This window comes from Myodes glareolus, chromosome 2, assembly GCF_982192425.1.
Source record: "Myodes glareolus chromosome 2, mMyoGla1.1, whole genome shotgun sequence".
Classification (NCBI taxonomy): domain Eukaryota; kingdom Metazoa; phylum Chordata; class Mammalia; order Rodentia; family Cricetidae; genus Myodes; species Myodes glareolus.
In genome coordinates this window covers 13,267,779-13,285,315 of record NC_142027.1, presented here as the reverse complement: position 1 = coordinate 13,285,315, position 17,537 = coordinate 13,267,779, and the positions used below count along the sequence as shown (strand labels likewise).

The 17,537-nt window shown below is 44.1% G+C and overlaps 1 protein-coding gene across 2 annotated transcripts in view; it reads left to right on the top strand.

Moving 5' to 3' along the window:
- The first annotated feature begins 15,514 nt into the window (after nt 1–15,514).
- The window catches only part of Map3k7cl (MAP3K7 C-terminal like), an 80,786-nt gene continuing 78,763 nt past the window's right edge, over nt 15,515–17,537 (top strand). The window contains exon 1 of one of the 2 annotated variants that reach the window (XM_085685728.2): nt 15,515–15,641. In XM_085685728.2, coding sequence (XP_085541854.2) covers nt 15,633–15,641 — 9 coding nt within the window. In that variant the 5' untranslated portion in view covers nt 15,515–15,632. The remainder of the gene's footprint in view (nt 15,642–17,537) is intronic. The other variant, XM_085685727.2, reaches the window with a different exon arrangement.

Genomic DNA, 17,537 nt, shown 5'->3' with positions numbered 1-17,537 from the left:
TTACAGGCTTACAGGGAGGCATAGGACTAAGAGCTCCCCTCAAAATGTAACTACTTTTGTTTATTAATTTATTTAGTTTTTCATGACAGGGTTTCTCTATGTAACAGCCCTGGCTGTTTTTTTAAATATTTATTTGTTTATTATGTATACACTATTCTGTCTGTGTGTATGTCTGCAGGCCAGAAAAGGATACCAGACCTCATTGCAGATGGTTGTGAGCCACCATGTGGTTGCTGGGAATTGAACTCGGGATCTTTGGAAGAGCAGGCAATACTCTTAACCACTGAGCCACCTCTCCAGCCCCCCAGCCCTGGCTGTTCTGCAACTCACTCTGTAGACCAAGCTGGCCCTGAACTCACAGAGATCCGCTTACCTCTGCTCCCAAGTGCTGGGATTAAAGGAGTGCACTACCGTGCCCAGCTTACTTTTATTTCTTAATCTACCTGTATTCCTCCCCCATCCTTGCACGGTCTCTGTGGCTTGGGAATGCGGTTGGGAGGACAGTGGGCTACAGACTAACTTGTCTATCCGTCGTGAGTGACTGTCTTCTGGGCCAAGCAACTGTTATCAGTTATGTCCCAGGCAGGGATGGTTTGACCCTTTACACACCCGAGAATAGAGACCTGGAGTATAGCATGAGACTCTCTGTGTATCCAGCTGTTCCCTACCAACTGGCAAAGCTGCACATAGCCTGGATGAGGCAAGGAAAGAATAGAGCAAGGGCTCCATCTGTGCCCTTTTCCCTGTAGGGTAAGGCTTTCCAGGTGGTTCGTTGGGGAAGGAGTGTCCACACCCCTCTAAGTAACCCCTCTATAAGGAAGCCTAATAAACTCGTTGGTTCCTCAGAGTGAACTTTGGTGGAATCTTGCCTCCGTTTATCACTGGGACCTTGGGAGGAGGGGGAAGATGTTGCTTTATGCCTCCCCAAGGGAAGAAATGTTAGCATCACCATCTCATAGATTCGCTTAGTGTCTGTCAAGCACACATGTTATAAATGTTATAAAGCCCCTTCAAAGTCAAGTCTTAAAGGGCTATGCTGGTTAAAGATAAAACACTTGGCTGTTGTTTTATGTTTTTTTGTTTGTTTGTTTTTGATTTTTGAGACAGGATTTCTCTGTAGCTTTTTTTTTTGGTGCCTGTCCTGGAACTAGCTCTTGTAGACCAAGCTGGCCTCAAACTCACAGAAATCCGCCTGGCTCTGCCTCCCGAGTGCTGGGATTAAAGGCATGCGCCACCACTGCCCAGCTTGTTTTACATTTTGCAACAGGGTTTGTCTTAGTTATTTTTCTATTGCTGTAAAGAGATAGTGTGACCAATGTAACTTATGGAAGGAAGAATTTATTGGGGCTTACAGTTTCAGAGGGTGAGTCCATGACCAACATGGTGGGGGGAGAACATGGCAACAGACAGGTAGATGAGGCAGTCATGGAGCAATGCTGGAGCAGTAGCTGAGAGTTTATATTGGATCCACAAACAAGAGCAGAGAGAAACACTGGGAATGGTTTGGGCTTTTGAAACCTCAAAGCCCCGCCCAATGACGCACCTCCTCCAACAGGACTGCACTTAATCCTGCTCAGTCAGTTCTACCAACTGGAGACCAAATGTTCAAATATATGAGTGTGTTTTTTCTTCTCTTTTGGGGGACTCCCCATCCAGTTCCCAAATAAGTCACACGCAAAGGCTTGTTATTGCTTATAAACCCCCAGCCTTAGATTGTCTTCTTTCTTATCTTAAATTAACCCAACTGCCTTTTGCCCCGGGGCTCTTTCCTTTTCTTACTTCTGTATATCTTACTTTCAGTCTTACTCTGGCTGGCTGGGTAGCTGGGTGACTGGGCGGTGGTTGGGCGGCTGGGCGGCTGGGTGGCTGGATGGCTGGCCCCTTTTCTTGCTCCTTGTTCTCTCTTGCTCCTTTTTTCCTCTACATTCCTCCTTCTATTTATACTCTCCACCAGTCAGCCCCACCTATCCTTTCTCCTATCTTGCTATTGGCTGTTCGGTTCTTTATTAGCTCATCAGGTGTTTTAGACCAGAAGGACAACAGCTCCACAGAGTTGAACAACTGCAGCAAAACAAAAACAACACATCTTTACATCATTAAACCAGAGCATAAACAGATGTAACCTTAAAGTAACATTCTACGACATATGAGCCTATGGGGGCCATTCTCATTCAAACTACCACAGCCTGACTTCAGACTCACTGCATAACCGAAGATGGCCTTTAACTCCCGATTCTCTGACCTCCGCCTCCTAAGTCCTGAGGCTACAAGCATGCATCTAGCAACAGGACACTTTTATAATCAGATTATGGCGCAGGTAACAAAGTGTGCCAGCTCTTTGAGGTCAAGATGGCTCACAGCAAGAATGATGCTGAAAGAAAGGGACCAGGGAACATGGAATTCAAGTCTCATGATACCTGTCCCTAAGGTACTTCTAGATGAAACAAGATGCCTTAAATTCTGTTACATTCTTAGGAAAAAGAATGGGGCAAGAAGACATCACCTCATCAAAGTGTTGGCAGTGACAACAAACTGCCTCGTGACATGGAAGATACAGATATAGAGAGATGGCTGAACAGCTTTTCCCAGACCCCCATCCTCCTATGCTCTTGCGGGATCGGATAGCATTCTCCAGAGACTCAAATAAGCCTGGCCTTCATGGGTCCATGTAAGGAAATCACCAGTACATAGCAGAACCATTTTCTTCTAATTTAGTGGTGATTTTTGCCCACACAGAGACCATTTTGCTATGCCAAGTCTTTGGGAAGCTTCCTGTCTTGCTCGTTCTTCTGAAGCAGTATTTCTCTGACTTCATATTGCAAGACGTCTTAACCCTCTTTGGTTACTCAATTGTTTCCCAACTCCTTTGTTGTTTGTGTATTTGTTTGTCTGCTTTTGCCTTTTTTTTTTTTTCCAAGACAGGGTTTTTCTGTGTAGCCCTGGCTGTACTGGAATTTACTCTGTCAACCAGGCTGGCTTCAGACTTAAGAGATCTACCTGCATCTGCCTCCCAAGTGCTGGAATCAAAGGTGTGTACTACCACTGCTACCACTGCCTGGCCTTGTTTCCCAACTCTTAAGGAATGCTGGCTGCTAAGACACGACCAAGGAGCAAGGATAATGTGTTAGATAAGACAAGGCTGAGTTTGTTTCTCCTGAAGCCATTGAGAATCTACCATCGTAGACGTTCTGGTTAGTTTTCCATTTCTATGATAAAATACACGAGATCATCAGCTTAAACAGAAACAACACTTATTTTGGCTCCTGGTTTCAAGAAATTTCAGCCCATGATCAGCTGGTTCCATTGTCTTGTGGCCTGTCTGAGGACATCACGGTAGGGCTATTTTGTTAATAAAACAGGGCTCTGCTGGGTAGGGAAGGGATCTACAATCAGCTGGCTCCTGGTCTGGCTGGAGATGACAAGCGAGGGGGTCTCTGCTGGGATCGCTCAGCTCTGCCTTGCAGTGGCTTAGGCCTGAGCAGGCTTCCGGGACTGGTTCTCAAGGACAGCGAGGGTTCTAAGAGAAAAGGGACTTGTGCAGACACCTTGTCAGATTGCTGCCATCTCCTTGATCAAAGTAGGCCACCTGATCAGCTCCTGACTTCCTGTAAGATGGGAGAATCAGAGTGTAGATGGAAGGAAATAGGAATATTGAGGACAGTAATGCTGTCAGTTACCGTAGCTACATAACCCAATCAGTCTTTCGCTAAGAAACTTCAAGCATTTTTTTTTTACTTTGTCTTCAATAATTCCATTCAGCAAGCCCTCACAGGAATCACTGTGAGTCATTTGATCGTGCAGGATTTTCTATAAATCAGCAAATAAACAAGTCCTTTCGGTGCCTTACTGGACTTTTTTTTTTTTTTTCAGTTACAGTGGGTGCTGACTATATTGAAAAATTACCCCACAAAATTGAATATGGTCACTGGTTTTAAAAAAGGAATTTTAAAAGTTATTGTATTGTTTTGTGAATGCCTGTGTGGCTTGTGCATGCAGTGTCCACAGAGGCCAGAAGTGGGCATCAGACTCCTGTAACTGGGGTTACAGATGGCTGTGAGCTGCCATGTGTGTTATCAGGCATACGTGTAGGTGGGTACCTGTGCCTGGGTGCACTTTACCACGCTCTCTTTGACTCCTCTGGACTTGTATTCTGTAAACCGATCTGGCCATCAGGAACCCTCTTGTGTCTATGCCTCTCAGGGAAGGGTTACAAATGTGGATCCAGCTTTGTGCTTGGTACTGGGCTTGCATCTTTCTAGCCCAGTGCAGTCATTATTGGTGGGCTGTAGTGTCTTACTTTTCTACCTTTATGTTCTGAGGTGAATTCAGAGCATTTTGGAGGGTATCCTATCAGCCATTCCTAAAGGCATCAGCTTGTTTGCCTTTGTTCGTGTCTTACTTTTCTCTGCCCTAGTTTATTGCCTAGAAGAGCCATACTATTCTGATATTCTATTCAAATACTTTGGATTTGAAATTGGTAACATTTTTTAAAGCATTCCTCTCCAATGCACTTTAGAAGTCTGAAGTCTGTGTTAAGAGTAAAATTCTCTGGATGCCATGTGCTGACTTCTCATTCACTAATAAATTAGTAATTTTGCTTTTGGATCAAGCCAGGCATCAAGGGTCTTCTTTGGAGAATTAAATTTGATAAGTTGTTCTTTAAAAAAAAATAATTTATTTTCTATGTGTTTGGGCATTTTGCTGGCATTTTTGTCTATGTACTACATATTTGCAGTGCTCATGGAGGCTAGAACAGGACATTTGATCCTTTGGAATGGGAGTACAGATGGTTGTTAGTGGACATACGGGCATTGGGAAGTGAACCCAGCTTCTCTGCAAGAGCAACAAATGCTCTTAACTGCTGAACCGTCTCTCAAGGCCACAAACTGCCTTTTTTTCCCTATCATTTCTTTTTTCTTTTCTTTCTTTTCTGTTTGTTTGCTGGGTTTTTGACTTTTCAAGACAGGGTTTCTCTGTGTATGTAGCTTTGGCTGTCCTGGAACTTGCTCTGTAGACCAGGCTGGCCACTAACTCAGAGATCCTCCTGCCTCTGCTTCTTCTTCCTGAGTGCTGGGATTAAAGGTCTGTGCTGCCACCACCCAGCCTGTCATATTTTATAATATGGAAAATTAAGAGAAACAGTAAAGGACCTGGAGCGATTACTCAGTCCAAGGAAGCTTAGGGCCTGAGACTGATCTCCAAAACAGGCCATGTGTGAGTCTATGTGATGTCAGTGCTGAGGGTAACAAGACAGTGATTTCCTGGGGTTTGCTGGTTAATTATTCTAGGACAATGAGAGACCCTATCTCAAAAAACAAGACGGACAGCTCCTGAAGAATTGTCCCAAAGGTTGACCTCTGGCCCACATGCGTGCGCGTGAGTGATCACACACACACGCATAAGGAATTGAGAAGAAGAAAGAAAAGTGAACAGTTGTTTTTTCTGTATGCCTAGTTTTGTGGTTGTCAATCATTTTTATTACATGGCATCTTTCTTACATATAGGAAAATATATTTCATTCAACCATTGTTTTTAATTGTATGGTCTCCATGAATGTGTGTGTGTGTGTGTGTGTGTGTGTGTGTGTGTGTGTGTGTGTGTGAGCCATGTTTTCTTTAGTCACTGGATTGTTGATATGCCAGTCTTTCAGCATTAGACAGGTTATTTAGACACAGGGTCAACAAGAAAGGGTCTACATGAATCTTAAGCTATCTTTTTGCTTTAGAACTGAGGGTAGTCCACTTTCACCACCTTTATGGGGCTTTTACATATCAATAGCATTTTTTTTTTTGAGACAGGGTTTCTCTGTGTAACAGTCCTAGCTATCCTGGAAGTAGCTCTTGTAAATCAGGTTGGCCTCAAACTCACAGAGATCCTCCTAGCCTCTGCATCCCGAGTACTGAGATTAAAGGTGTGTGCCGCCATCACTGCCCAGTTTACATAACATTTCTTCGTATTACTTGGAACATTTATTCTCCTTAGTTTCTTGCTTTTCTATCTCTTTCTGCCTCAGCTATCTCAGTTTAAGAACAGTTTCTCCAGGCACAGTGATCCTTGCCTGTATTATCAGCAGTGGAAGACTACTACGGGAGTTCAAGGCCAGCCTAGGCTGCAGGGTGAGTCCCAGAACAAAGTTTTGAATGCTAATGGTTCCCACAGGTTTGGGAAGGGTTAGGAGGCCAGGCCTTGGAGGAGGTGTGTCACTGGGGGTGGGCTTCCTGGTGGTAAAATACTCAGGCCTTACCCAGCATGCTCTCTTTCTGCCTCCTACTGATGGAGCAAGATGTGAGCAATTAGCTGTGCTTGCCACCATATTCCTTCTCTCAGCTTTGCCCTGCCACCATGAACTCTAGTCCTCTGAAACTGTACTTCTTTTGTAAACTGCCTTGATCGTGGTGTTTTGTCACAGCAACAGAAGAGTAACTAAGACACCTTTTCTCAGAAATAACCACCACCAAGAATCTTGGCAGATTTTGTTTTTATGAGCTAGATTAAATCCTCAATGGATTTCAGTGGGGTATTCATCTTTCATAGCTACTAGTATATGGGTTTACAGATGTTTTAAAAGTGAAACTCATTTTAGAAGTGTAAAAATTTAGCAAAGGAAGAATTTATTTGTTTTTAATTAATTCATTTATTTATTCTCTCTCTCTCTCTCTCTCTCTCTCTCTCTCTCTCTCTCTCTCTCTCTCTGTGTGTGTGTGTGTGTGTGTGTGTGTTCTCGTGTTCACTCACCCCGAGGGAATGGATTCTGTACTTTGCCCACATGGGTCCTGTGGATTGAACTCTGCTCGTCATTCCTGGCTGGAAGAACCTTTCCCCGATGAGCCATCTCCCCAGCCCAAAATTGACAGATGTTAGCTTGAACAAAGAAACACAACCACGCTATGAGAGCTACAACGCCAAAGTATGAAACTTGAGAGGGTCTTACCTTGTTATATATAGATGCCATTTAGAAGAGAGAAACTGGAGGATCACTGTAGAATGTTGGTGCTTTTAAGATAGTTCCTGACTTATTCCCTCCCTCCATCCTTTCCTCAGAGCTGGAGATCAAACCCAGGGACTTATACGTGCTGAGTGAGTGCTCTCCCACTGAGTGGCTCTTTCTCTGAGCTACAACCTAGGCTCACTCACTTCTGACTTGTGATTCTCCTGCCTCAACTTCCCAAATGCTGGGGTTGTAGGACATGTCCTATGTCCAGTTGGACCATAGTTTCTTTTAGGAACTTAGTCCATGTGGTTGGATTGTTAAGGATGCTCGATGGTCCAAATGCTTCTTAGCCATGGTCATTCTCACTTGTCCTAGTCTTAATGTTTTGGCTATTTTTGTTGCAATGAATTCCACTCGGGTGCTCAGTGCAGTCAGTCATTAGTCCTAGGGAGTAAAATTAAGAAAGGATCCATGTGTCTATTTATGTAGCAGGCTGCTAGAGCAATTACATTTTCTCATTGCTATGCGGCAGCCCACTTCCTGTTCCTTACTAGAGCCTCGCTCTTCTGACCGCATGTCCAGCTGGATCACGGAGGAGAATATTAAGTCACGCCAGCAGTTTCCGTGCAGAGGAAGAGTAGTGCCTACCAAAATTAACTTCCCAAAGATGGTTATCTCTTTAACGTGGTTACGCAGACATGACATAGGAAAATAAAGTCTAATGATCAGAAGTGAACTCTGAGAAGAAAAGAACCTGTATTTAGGAACTGAAAGTGAGAAAGGAGAGGTGTAAGGATGTATATTTAGAAGAACTAATCACAATCACTTATCTTAAGATGACATTCAACTTTATATAAAAAAATCCCAACAGGAAGCAGAAGAAGTAACAAGGAAAATGTCTAAGTCTGTATACTTTTTGACCTATGATATGGAACAAGTCATTGGTCCTTCACTGAAGCCTTTTGGACCAAGAATTGTTGTAAAATACTTTTAAATTTTATTAAAATTAAAGGACAGGGAGTGTCCTTCCTCACAAAGAAGAAATAAGAACAGAAATGAGAATGCATGAGTCAGGAGTTATTGACAGTAGCCAGAAGTGACAGGTAATGACAGGCACCCAGATGAGGACCCGTCACACATACAGAAGACCCCAAAGCTAGAGAACGTAACTGAGGTCAGTTAGTGAAGCCATTGCATTTAAATCGCTTCAGGTGATTGTCTATGCTGAGCAGAGCACCCAGGGAGTTTCATTCATTGCACCAATAGAGGTTCTTTAGGCTGAGGCAGCTTACAGGATGCTCCTCCATCCTCCTAATACTCCCCCATCCTCCTAATCCACCCCCATCCTCCTAGTGCTCCCCCATCCTCCTAGTGCTCCCCATCCTCCCAGTGCTCCCCATCCTTCCAGTGCTCCCCCATCCTTCCAGTTCTCCCCCATCATCCCAGTGCTCCCCATCCTTCCAGTGCTCCCCCATCCTCCTAGTGCTCCCCCATCCTCCTAATACTTCTTCCTGCAACGGCCAACTGTAGTCTTGTTTTCGGTAATAGAGTAGGAAAAGGAGGAAGATCACTGAGAAGATACGAACCTGTGCCGTCTCTCAGTTAACAACTGCTGGCGGTAACCTCTGGGCGATTGAGGGAGGTCATAGCCTATTTGTTAAGGTGCTGATTGAGACTCTGGGACACCGGTTCCTTCCCTTAATATAAAACCAATTTTGAGCCAAGTCATTTAAGACCTTTTGAAAACTGAGTTTAAAATAGCATGTGATATCCTGAGGAAAAAAATAAACTAGATGATCCACAGGGAAAGGGCAGCTTTATATGGTGTTCTTACAGAGTGAGAAGGCATGGTTGATAATGAGAGGCCAGAAAAACAAAACAAAAAAACCCACCTTGGCACAACCACGTGAATTCCAGCTCTGTCCCCAGCCCTGAGAATGGGTGGAAGGATCTTCTTTGAGCTTATAAAATGGACAGTCTACTAATCAATAATGCTCTTAGGGGATGATGGTGCCATTTCTTTCTTTAAAAAAAATTTGTTGATATTATTTGTGTGTGTGTGTGTGGGGGGCGCAGCACATATGCATTCGGGTGCCCCTAGAGGCCAGAAGAGGCTGTCGGATCCACTGGAGCTGTGGGTAGAAGTGACTGTGAATTTTCTTATGAGGGTGCTCTAAATGGAACTCGGGTTCTCTGGATAAATGACAATCACTCTTAACTATTAAGCCATGATATAATATCTTCTTTTTTCTTTTCTATTGCGACAGGGATACACCATATAGACTTAGCTGGCCTGGATCTCCCTGTGTAGAGCAGGTTGGCCTTTAACTCATGGAGATCTACCTGCCTTGGCCTACAAAGTTCTGGGATTAAAGGCCTAGATCACCATGCCCAGTGAGACGATGTCATTTCTTGATGAGCATACTATTTAGGAGTGTTCCTTCAGCGTCGTTTTGCCACAGGCAAATTACTGTTTCACTGAAATGCTGAGCAGAGCTGACCTTCAGTTTCCCCGATGATAATGGTGATGCTGAGAATGAAAATGATGATCAGATACATCGTAAAGCATGCTCACCGTAATTTGGCCATATGGTGGCATGCAGTTGATGCCTACCTGCTCCTCAGCCTCTGTTCTCACTTCATTTACCTTGTAATAACTGTATCCTGAATTTTATATAAGAATTACTGCCTTTGAATTTCATGGTATTACGGTTCAGGATTTTGTTGTATAAAGGCGATGATGTTGATAATATCACTAAATGCCAAATGTTCCTGGACTGAGGGCTTTGTGCAAGTTATTTCATTTGATCTTCAAAAACACATTGACCAAAAGCCTTCAATGCATTTCCATTTTTCTTAAAATAAAAGTAAAACTCCATTCGAGGGTTTGTAGGACCCAGCGTGACCTATGCCTGCCGTCTTGTGTACTGTGCTTGCCACGCGCCTCCCCGGCTGTGCTGTGTGCCTCAGAGTCTTGAAATGTGCTGCTTTCAAACTCCCCCCTCCATAGGCCTCTCCCCCGGCTTCCTTTCGTTCTGACTCTCCTGTTCTCACACCTTACCGTCCACGACTCTTTCTTGTTATTTAGGTGCTGGGACAAATCTCACCTCACCACAGAAAGTTTCTTTGAAAAATGTCTAAAAAACGTCATCAATCTCTCTCAGATCATCTTGTGTGCCTTTCTTTTTAAGACCCAACACGTCATTCCTTAAAATCTGCGGGCATGGGATCTGGGATCTCTACAGAGATCAAAATTCATGGGTGTTAAGTCTCTTATAGTAGACGGTGCAGTGTTTGCTGTAACACGGATCATCTTGTGCCTTCTACATCATCTCTAATGTCAGGAAAACAGTTGTCATTTGTACCATTTAGTAAAGTCTGTACGTGTTTTCTCCAGATGCTACTTAAAAAGTACGTTCCGTCTGTAATTGGTTGGACTCACGGATGGGAAATTCACAGATGTGGAAGGATAATTGTAAGTCAGCAAATTTCTCTTCTTTTCACAAAGTTTTTTATATTTGTTTATTTACTTATTTATTTGTGTGTTTGCTCACACACACACACACACATATTCAGTACAGTGTGTATGTAGAGATCAGAAGATAACATTCAGGATCCAGTTCTCTTCCACCTTATGTGGGTTCTCAGGGTTGAATTTAGAATACCAAGGTGTAGCTGAGGATGACTTTGAACATCTAATCCTCACGCCTCCACTTCCTGAGAGCTAGAACATTTCAGGCATGTTAACACACTAGGCTTTTGCCTGCTGAGCCATCTCATCAGATCTGCCAGTATAATTTCATGTTTCTTAAAAACATTCTGCCATGGACTGACATGCTCCCATGGTCATGCCTTTCCCATCTTGATGGATAGATATCTCCAGAAATCATGAACCACAGTAAATCCCCCTCCTTTAAAAATGAACAAAAGATCTTTTTATTCCTACCAGTTGGAATTCAATCTTATTGATAATTTGAATAAAGTCTTTGCTTTATTATAATGTTCTCTTTTATTCTCTCTCCCCCCCCTCCTCTCTCTCTCTCTCTTCCCCCCCCCTCTCTGTATGTGTCTTCTTTTCCTCTAGGCCTGTTGGCCACCTGATCGAGAGGGCAAAAGGCTACTAGTGGTGACAGGCTCCTTTGTGTGCAGCTCATGAGCAGGAATGGAGACAGTCCTCCAGGAGGCAGACTTCGGTGAAGCAGCTCAACTTTATTCCAGAGTATAAGGAATATATAGGATTAGGGAACCTGGGGACACACCCTAATTTGCAGTAAGTGACTTGCTCCTATCACAAGACTTACTATGTAGCAGTAGGGTCCTATCAAAATGGCTGGAGCACTTGCCTAATTACCATGTGGTCATCAGGGGAAGAGAGTGTGCAGGGAACTGTGTCAAGGGTCTCCCTTGAGATGCATTGGGCATCCTGAGGTTAGAGACATCACCCAGATGAGGCCGGGCAGAGAGCAGGAAGATCTGCGGGGAGGGAGGGACTTTCATATTGTTGAGCTTAGAGGAGCTGAGAGGCTATGACAGACTGTGACCTCTACCAGCCAACAATGTCGTCCAACAATTCTCTCTGCCTTCCCTTCCTCTCCCCTCCCCTTGTCTCTTTCTGTTTCTCTCTCTAGTTCTTTTTTTTTTTTTTAGAATAGTGATCGAGATATGACAAATATTTAAGAAAACAGCAAATCTGAAGTCTGGACATCCACAGATGCGGGCGTTCACCAGTGTCCTGGAGCCAAGGTCCGGGTGACGAAGCTGAAGTTCAGGCAGGTTAATAAGTTTCTGTGTTAGATCATTTGACCTAAATAACTCGAGCAAGATGCTGGCAGGCTTAATTATGAATACTATTTTCCTCAACACTCACCAAGAGAGCAGAAGACACCACCCCTGCAATATGTAAAGACTACAGATAAAATAAACTTAGGTGTCTGTGTGTGTGTGTGTGTGTGTATGTGTGTGTGAAGTCTCACAGGATAACCAACGTTGACCTCAAATTGAAGATGCTTCTTTTCTTTGGACTCCCAAATATTTACATTGCAGGCGTGTGTCCCACCACTCCCTGCCAAGGTAGCAGGTTTTGTTTGTTTGTCTGTTTGTTTTTTTTTGTTGTTCAGACAAGTTCTTAAGCAGCTCAGGCTGCAGACTCAGTGGGCAGGTAAGGATGACCTTGAACATCAACACCTGCTCCTGATCCTCTTCCTCCTTCTTCTTTTTTGTTTTTCAAGACAGGGTTTCTCTATGTAGTCCCGACTGTCCTGGAACTTGTTTTGTACACCAGGCTGGCCTTGAACTCACAGAGATCTGCCTGCCTCTGCCTCCCAGGAGCTAGGATTGAATTTGTATTATAATCCTCTTGCTTCCACCCTTCAAGGGCTGGCATCACAGATGTGGCTTATATGGTGCTGAGGATAGATCCCACAACTTACTTTGTCCATTCGAGGCAAGACATCCCCATTCTTTTAAAGTTTTAATTTTTGGGATAAAGTCTTATGAGGGTCAGGCTGTTCTCAAAATCTCTGTGTATCTGAGGATGACCTTGAGCCTCTGGTTCTCCTACCTCCCAAGCACTGGCATTAAACACACATACACCTGGCTTTAACGTGCTGCTGAGGACTTCACCCACGGCTTCATGCATCCAAGCAAGCACTCCACCAACTGCGACTCATCCCCAGCCCCGTCAAGGCTTGATTGAAGGACTGTGTATCAGAGAGCAACACAGCCGTGTTTCTCAAGTGTTGAACTTGGGAAATGCCTGTACACTCAGGAGAGAACGGAGCTGCGAACACATTTCACTTGTGATCTGATAACCCCCACTTACCATCCACCACCAAGGCAGAAGTCGTGATTGTTTTCACCAGCAGAAGTGAAGCTCAAGTAGGATGCAATTTAACTGTCGAAGATTGGGGATTTAGAAGTTTAAACACGAGTTTAAGGAAAGACAAACAAGTCAGGTGGTGGCGGCACACACCTCTCATCCCCGCACTTGGGCGACGGTGGCAAGTGGGTCTCCCAGGCCAGCCTGGTCTGCAGAGTGAGTTCCAGGACAGCCAGGTCTACACAGAGAAACAAGTGTCTTCCTGTGGAAAGGAAAGGGAGGGGAGCAAGAAGGAAAGGAGGAGGAAAGACGGAAAGAACTGACACGGCCCACCAAACTGTTCCCTTGCCTTTATTTACATCGTTATTAAGTCAGTGATAAAGACAGTGTATCTATGTAGATAGATATAGTAATCCAACTGTGTTGTTTACATCACGTTCATACAATTGTGCTGATTTTGCTCTAAAGTATACTAAGTGGCCTGCAGAGGGCGCACTTTCCTTATGTTTACACCTCATGCTTAAACAAAAGAAGACGAAGTTTGTAAAGATTTTAAAAAATCTCTAGTGACTCAGCAGAGGGGGTTCAACTTCTTTGTTCTTTTCTTTACTAAATGTTGGAAAGTGGAATATGTAAAAGGTATGTCAGTGAAGGCACTCTCTTATTAGATTTTTCAGTAACAGAAAAATCAGGACAGAAACAACTGACTAGATGGTGTCCAACCCGTTGATACATCTACAACGCAGTACAATTCAGCTCAGCACAGCACAAGAGAGTATAATACAACCCATCACAATACAATCCCAACACCTAAGGCTCAGGGAACACTGCAGAAGAGGTGGGCTGCAACAGCCAGAGGATAAGGATGCCTACCTATTATAAAATAGTGTAGGGCAGCTGCACACATGAAATCTTAGCAATACGGTCACCTAAACAAGACAACAGCAATGATATCGGAGTGGTCGAGGGAAATCTTGAAAAGTTCCACCCTTAAAAGAAAGAGTCACAGGCGACTCTGGCTACTAAGGAAGGGAGAACCAGTCTTCTGTTGGCTACTAACCTTTAATGAGTTATTCAGTTTAAAGTAGTTATGAATTTGAGCAGAAGTAGAAAGAACGGGAGTCAAAAGATGGGAGAGCGGGCTGGAAATGATGTAAACACAGCGCTCAGGTGTGCAATCCCCAACAAACAAAACTGTGATCTCATTCATTGACTGATTCTCTTCCAGCTCTTTGCACCCTGCGACTTCCTCTTCCATCTTGTTCCTTTCATTTAATTTATTTTTATTCTTGAGACAGGGTCTCTCCACCGTGTAGCCCTGGCTGGCCTGCAACTTGCTATGTAGTCCAGTCTGGCCCTGAGTTCACAGAGATCTGCTTCTCTTTGCCTCCTAAAAGCTGGGATTGATGGTGTGGGCAACCATGGTCAACCTTTATCTTACTCTGTCTTTCTCTGTGTGTATTTTCATGCTGAAATACGCTTATAATTGTCCCTTGTTCTGTATGGGTATTATCCAATGGAAATACAATGCAGCTGCAGATACGATTTAAAATGTCTTCATAGTCACATTAAACAACAAATAGAAACAGGTGATATTAATTATATATATTTTAATTTTAGGTGTTTTATCATTTCCACACATAGGCAATATAAAAATATGAGTGAATATTATTTTTGGTGGATAGTTACATTTACAGCACATCCCAAATTAAAATGATCATATTCCGTTGTCCAGTAGCCACATGGGAAAAGCACCTACTGTACTGGACGGTGCATCTCTCTGTCTTCCTTCGGTTGCATCACCCCAACCACACTAGCGTCCAGGATCCACTCATGTCGAATTATCCACCAGTTTGGATAGAGTAGGAAACAAGAAATCACCCGAGTTTCTTCTGAGCCTGTCACCAACATCTGTAATCTTCTTCCTGGGAAGGAAGCGGCATCTCTTAGTGTGTTGGTTTTTCAGTGCCTCAGATCCCCTCTTTCACAACCTGAGGCGCCCCCTTTATCCTCCTGAGTATTCATTTGCAAGCACGTACAACCTGCCATCTGTTGGGTATTTCCTGTGTGCGGGAGTGTGTGTCTAATTAACTGTTCACACATAAAATTCCATTTGTCCTTTACAATACCCTTTTAGGTGTTTTTATTATCTATCCCCTCTGTTTTAAAGGTGGGGAGACAAGTGGGGGAGGCTTAGAGTTAGATCCAGTTAGAAGATTGCTGAGCTGAGCTCTCAAGCTGGATATGGACATGTCCAAATCTAAGGTCTGTAGCTTCACTAACAGTATCTTCCAAGGAAGGGGTGGTTATTGTAACTGACAAGCAAAGCAAGGGGCCGCTAATCCCTTTCTGTTTTTAAGGGAAAAACCCACTTTTCTGAGGGATGCTGAGTGCTTTCTCCCACGAACACCCAGGAATCGGAGCTCATGCTGTGGACTCAACCTTGGTGCCCTTTCCCTTTATTAGAAATGTTTCCGGATTTAAACCCTAGTTTATAAAGACCATTTAGTGACCCTGTCCAAAGAGGAAGCAAGAGGTTTCGGATTCTCCCCAGAGCAAAAAAGACCTGACCTGAGAAGGTTTGTGTGAGGTCACCGGTTTCCTCGCGACTTTGACTTGGCCTTGGTCTTTATTTAGTGTTTTAGTTTTATGTTCTGCAACAAGTTTGGCCATGTTGGAGGACCATCCAAAGGTCAGTGAGTTGGCTGCTGCGGATTGGGCGCTCACCCGCACGCCAGTGTCTATTACTGTGCCGGTGGAAATCCCCAGCTCACCTCAGGACGGTGTTCCAGCCGCTTTCCGAAAGTCACGCTTTCCGAAAGTCACGGCTCTGCAGGCTTTTTGTGCACTGTTCCGTAAGAACTCAAGACCGCGGAGACCCGGATGAGAGCGGTAGGAGAGATTCAAACCTACGGGAATCTTCTGAGTTGTCATTCCTTCTCCGTGGGTCAACTAATGCAAGAGTCCACTAGCATTTTCCCACCAGAGGGTGCACTTTGAAGTGGAAAGGTTGTTCCTAAATAATTTAATTCTCATGCTTTTTATTTCTTTGATTTGGGTACAAATATTCTGATATTTTGAAGGATCACAGTGACTTTCAAAGATTTCTCTTGAAATGTTATCTCACAGTATAATTCAAGATCATCTGCCAATGGTAGCGGCACAGACTTTTAATCCTAGCACACCAGGGGAAGAGGCAGGCAGATCTCTGAGTTAGCAGCCAGCCTGGTCTACAGCCTGAATTCCAGGACAGACAAGGGAAACCCTGTCACGAAACAACAACAAAATAACAACAAAACACTAAAACACTCAGACCATCATCTGAATTTTTTTTTGTTTGTTTATTTTTTTTCTTTTTTTTTTTGAGAGTAAATTTTATTAAATTATAAAAGTTTCCATTTCCGCCCCTCTTCCTAACACCCTCCCACTCCCCCCACTCCCTCTCCTCCTCCCTCTTCGTCCCTTAGGGCAGTCAGGGTTTCCTGCCCTGTGGGAAGTTCAAGTTCCTCCCCCCTCCCTCTAGGTCCAGGCAGGTGAGTGTCCAAACAGACTGGATCCCCAAAATCCAGTATATGCAGAGGAAACAAGTCCCAGTATCATAGTCAATGGCTTTTCAGAAAGACTTCGGGCCAGCCACATTCAGAGAATCCGGCCAAATTCCAAGAATCTGGTTAGATCACGTCCTCGTTCAGTCCCAGTCCAACTGGCCTTGGTAAACTCTCATTAGATCCGTTCCCTTGTATCAGTGGGTGATAGCATCCCTCGCAGTCCTGATTTTCTTTTTCATGTTCTTCCTCCTTCTGCTCCTCATTTGGACCTTGTGGGGCTCAGTCTGGTGCTCCAATGTGGGTCTCCGTCTGTATCGCCGTCCTTCGCCAGATGAAGGATCTATGGTGATAAGCAAAATATACATCAGTATGGTTATGGGCCACGGCCGGTTCAGGCACCCTCTCCTCTGTCCAGAGAACAATCTGGGGATCTCTCCTTGGACCTGGGATCCCATATATAATCAAGTCTCCTGTAAACCCTAAAATGACTCCCTTAGTTGAAATATATTCTTCCCTGATCCCATATTCATCCTTCCTCACTCTCCCCCTCCCAGGCCACTGAGCTTTCCCCATTCCTCCTCTACTCCCTTCTCTCTAACCCTCTCCCCTTCCAACAACCCTCCCACCCCCGCCCCCATGCACCCGAGGTTACCTGGGACTCTTGTCTGTTTCCTACCTCCTGGTGGATAGCTAAATAATCTTCATCAGGTTCATCTTCTTATTTAGCTTCTCTAGGATCACGAATAATAGGCTCAAAGATCTTTAATTATGGTTAGAATCCACTTATGAGTGAATACATACCGTGTTCCTCTTTTTGGGTCTGGCTTACCTCACTCAGTAAAGCGTTTTCTATTTCCATCCATTTGCATGCAAAATTCAAGATGTCATTGTTTTTACCGCTGAGTAAAACTCTAATGTGTATATGTTCCACACCTTTTTTAACCATTCTTCTATTGAGGGGCACCTATGCTGTTTCCAGGTTCTGGCTATTACAAATAGTGCTGCTATGAACATAGTAGAACAAATGCTTTTGTAGTATGTTAGGGAATCTCTAGGGTATATTCCCAAGAGTGGAATTGCTGGGTCCTGAGGGAGGTTGACTCCCAGTTTCCTGAGAAACCGCCACACTGATTTCCACAGTGGCTGCACAAGTTTGCATTCCCACCAACAATGGATGAGTGTTTCCCTCACCCCACATCCTCTCCAGCATAGGCTATCATTGGTGTTTTTGACTTTAGCT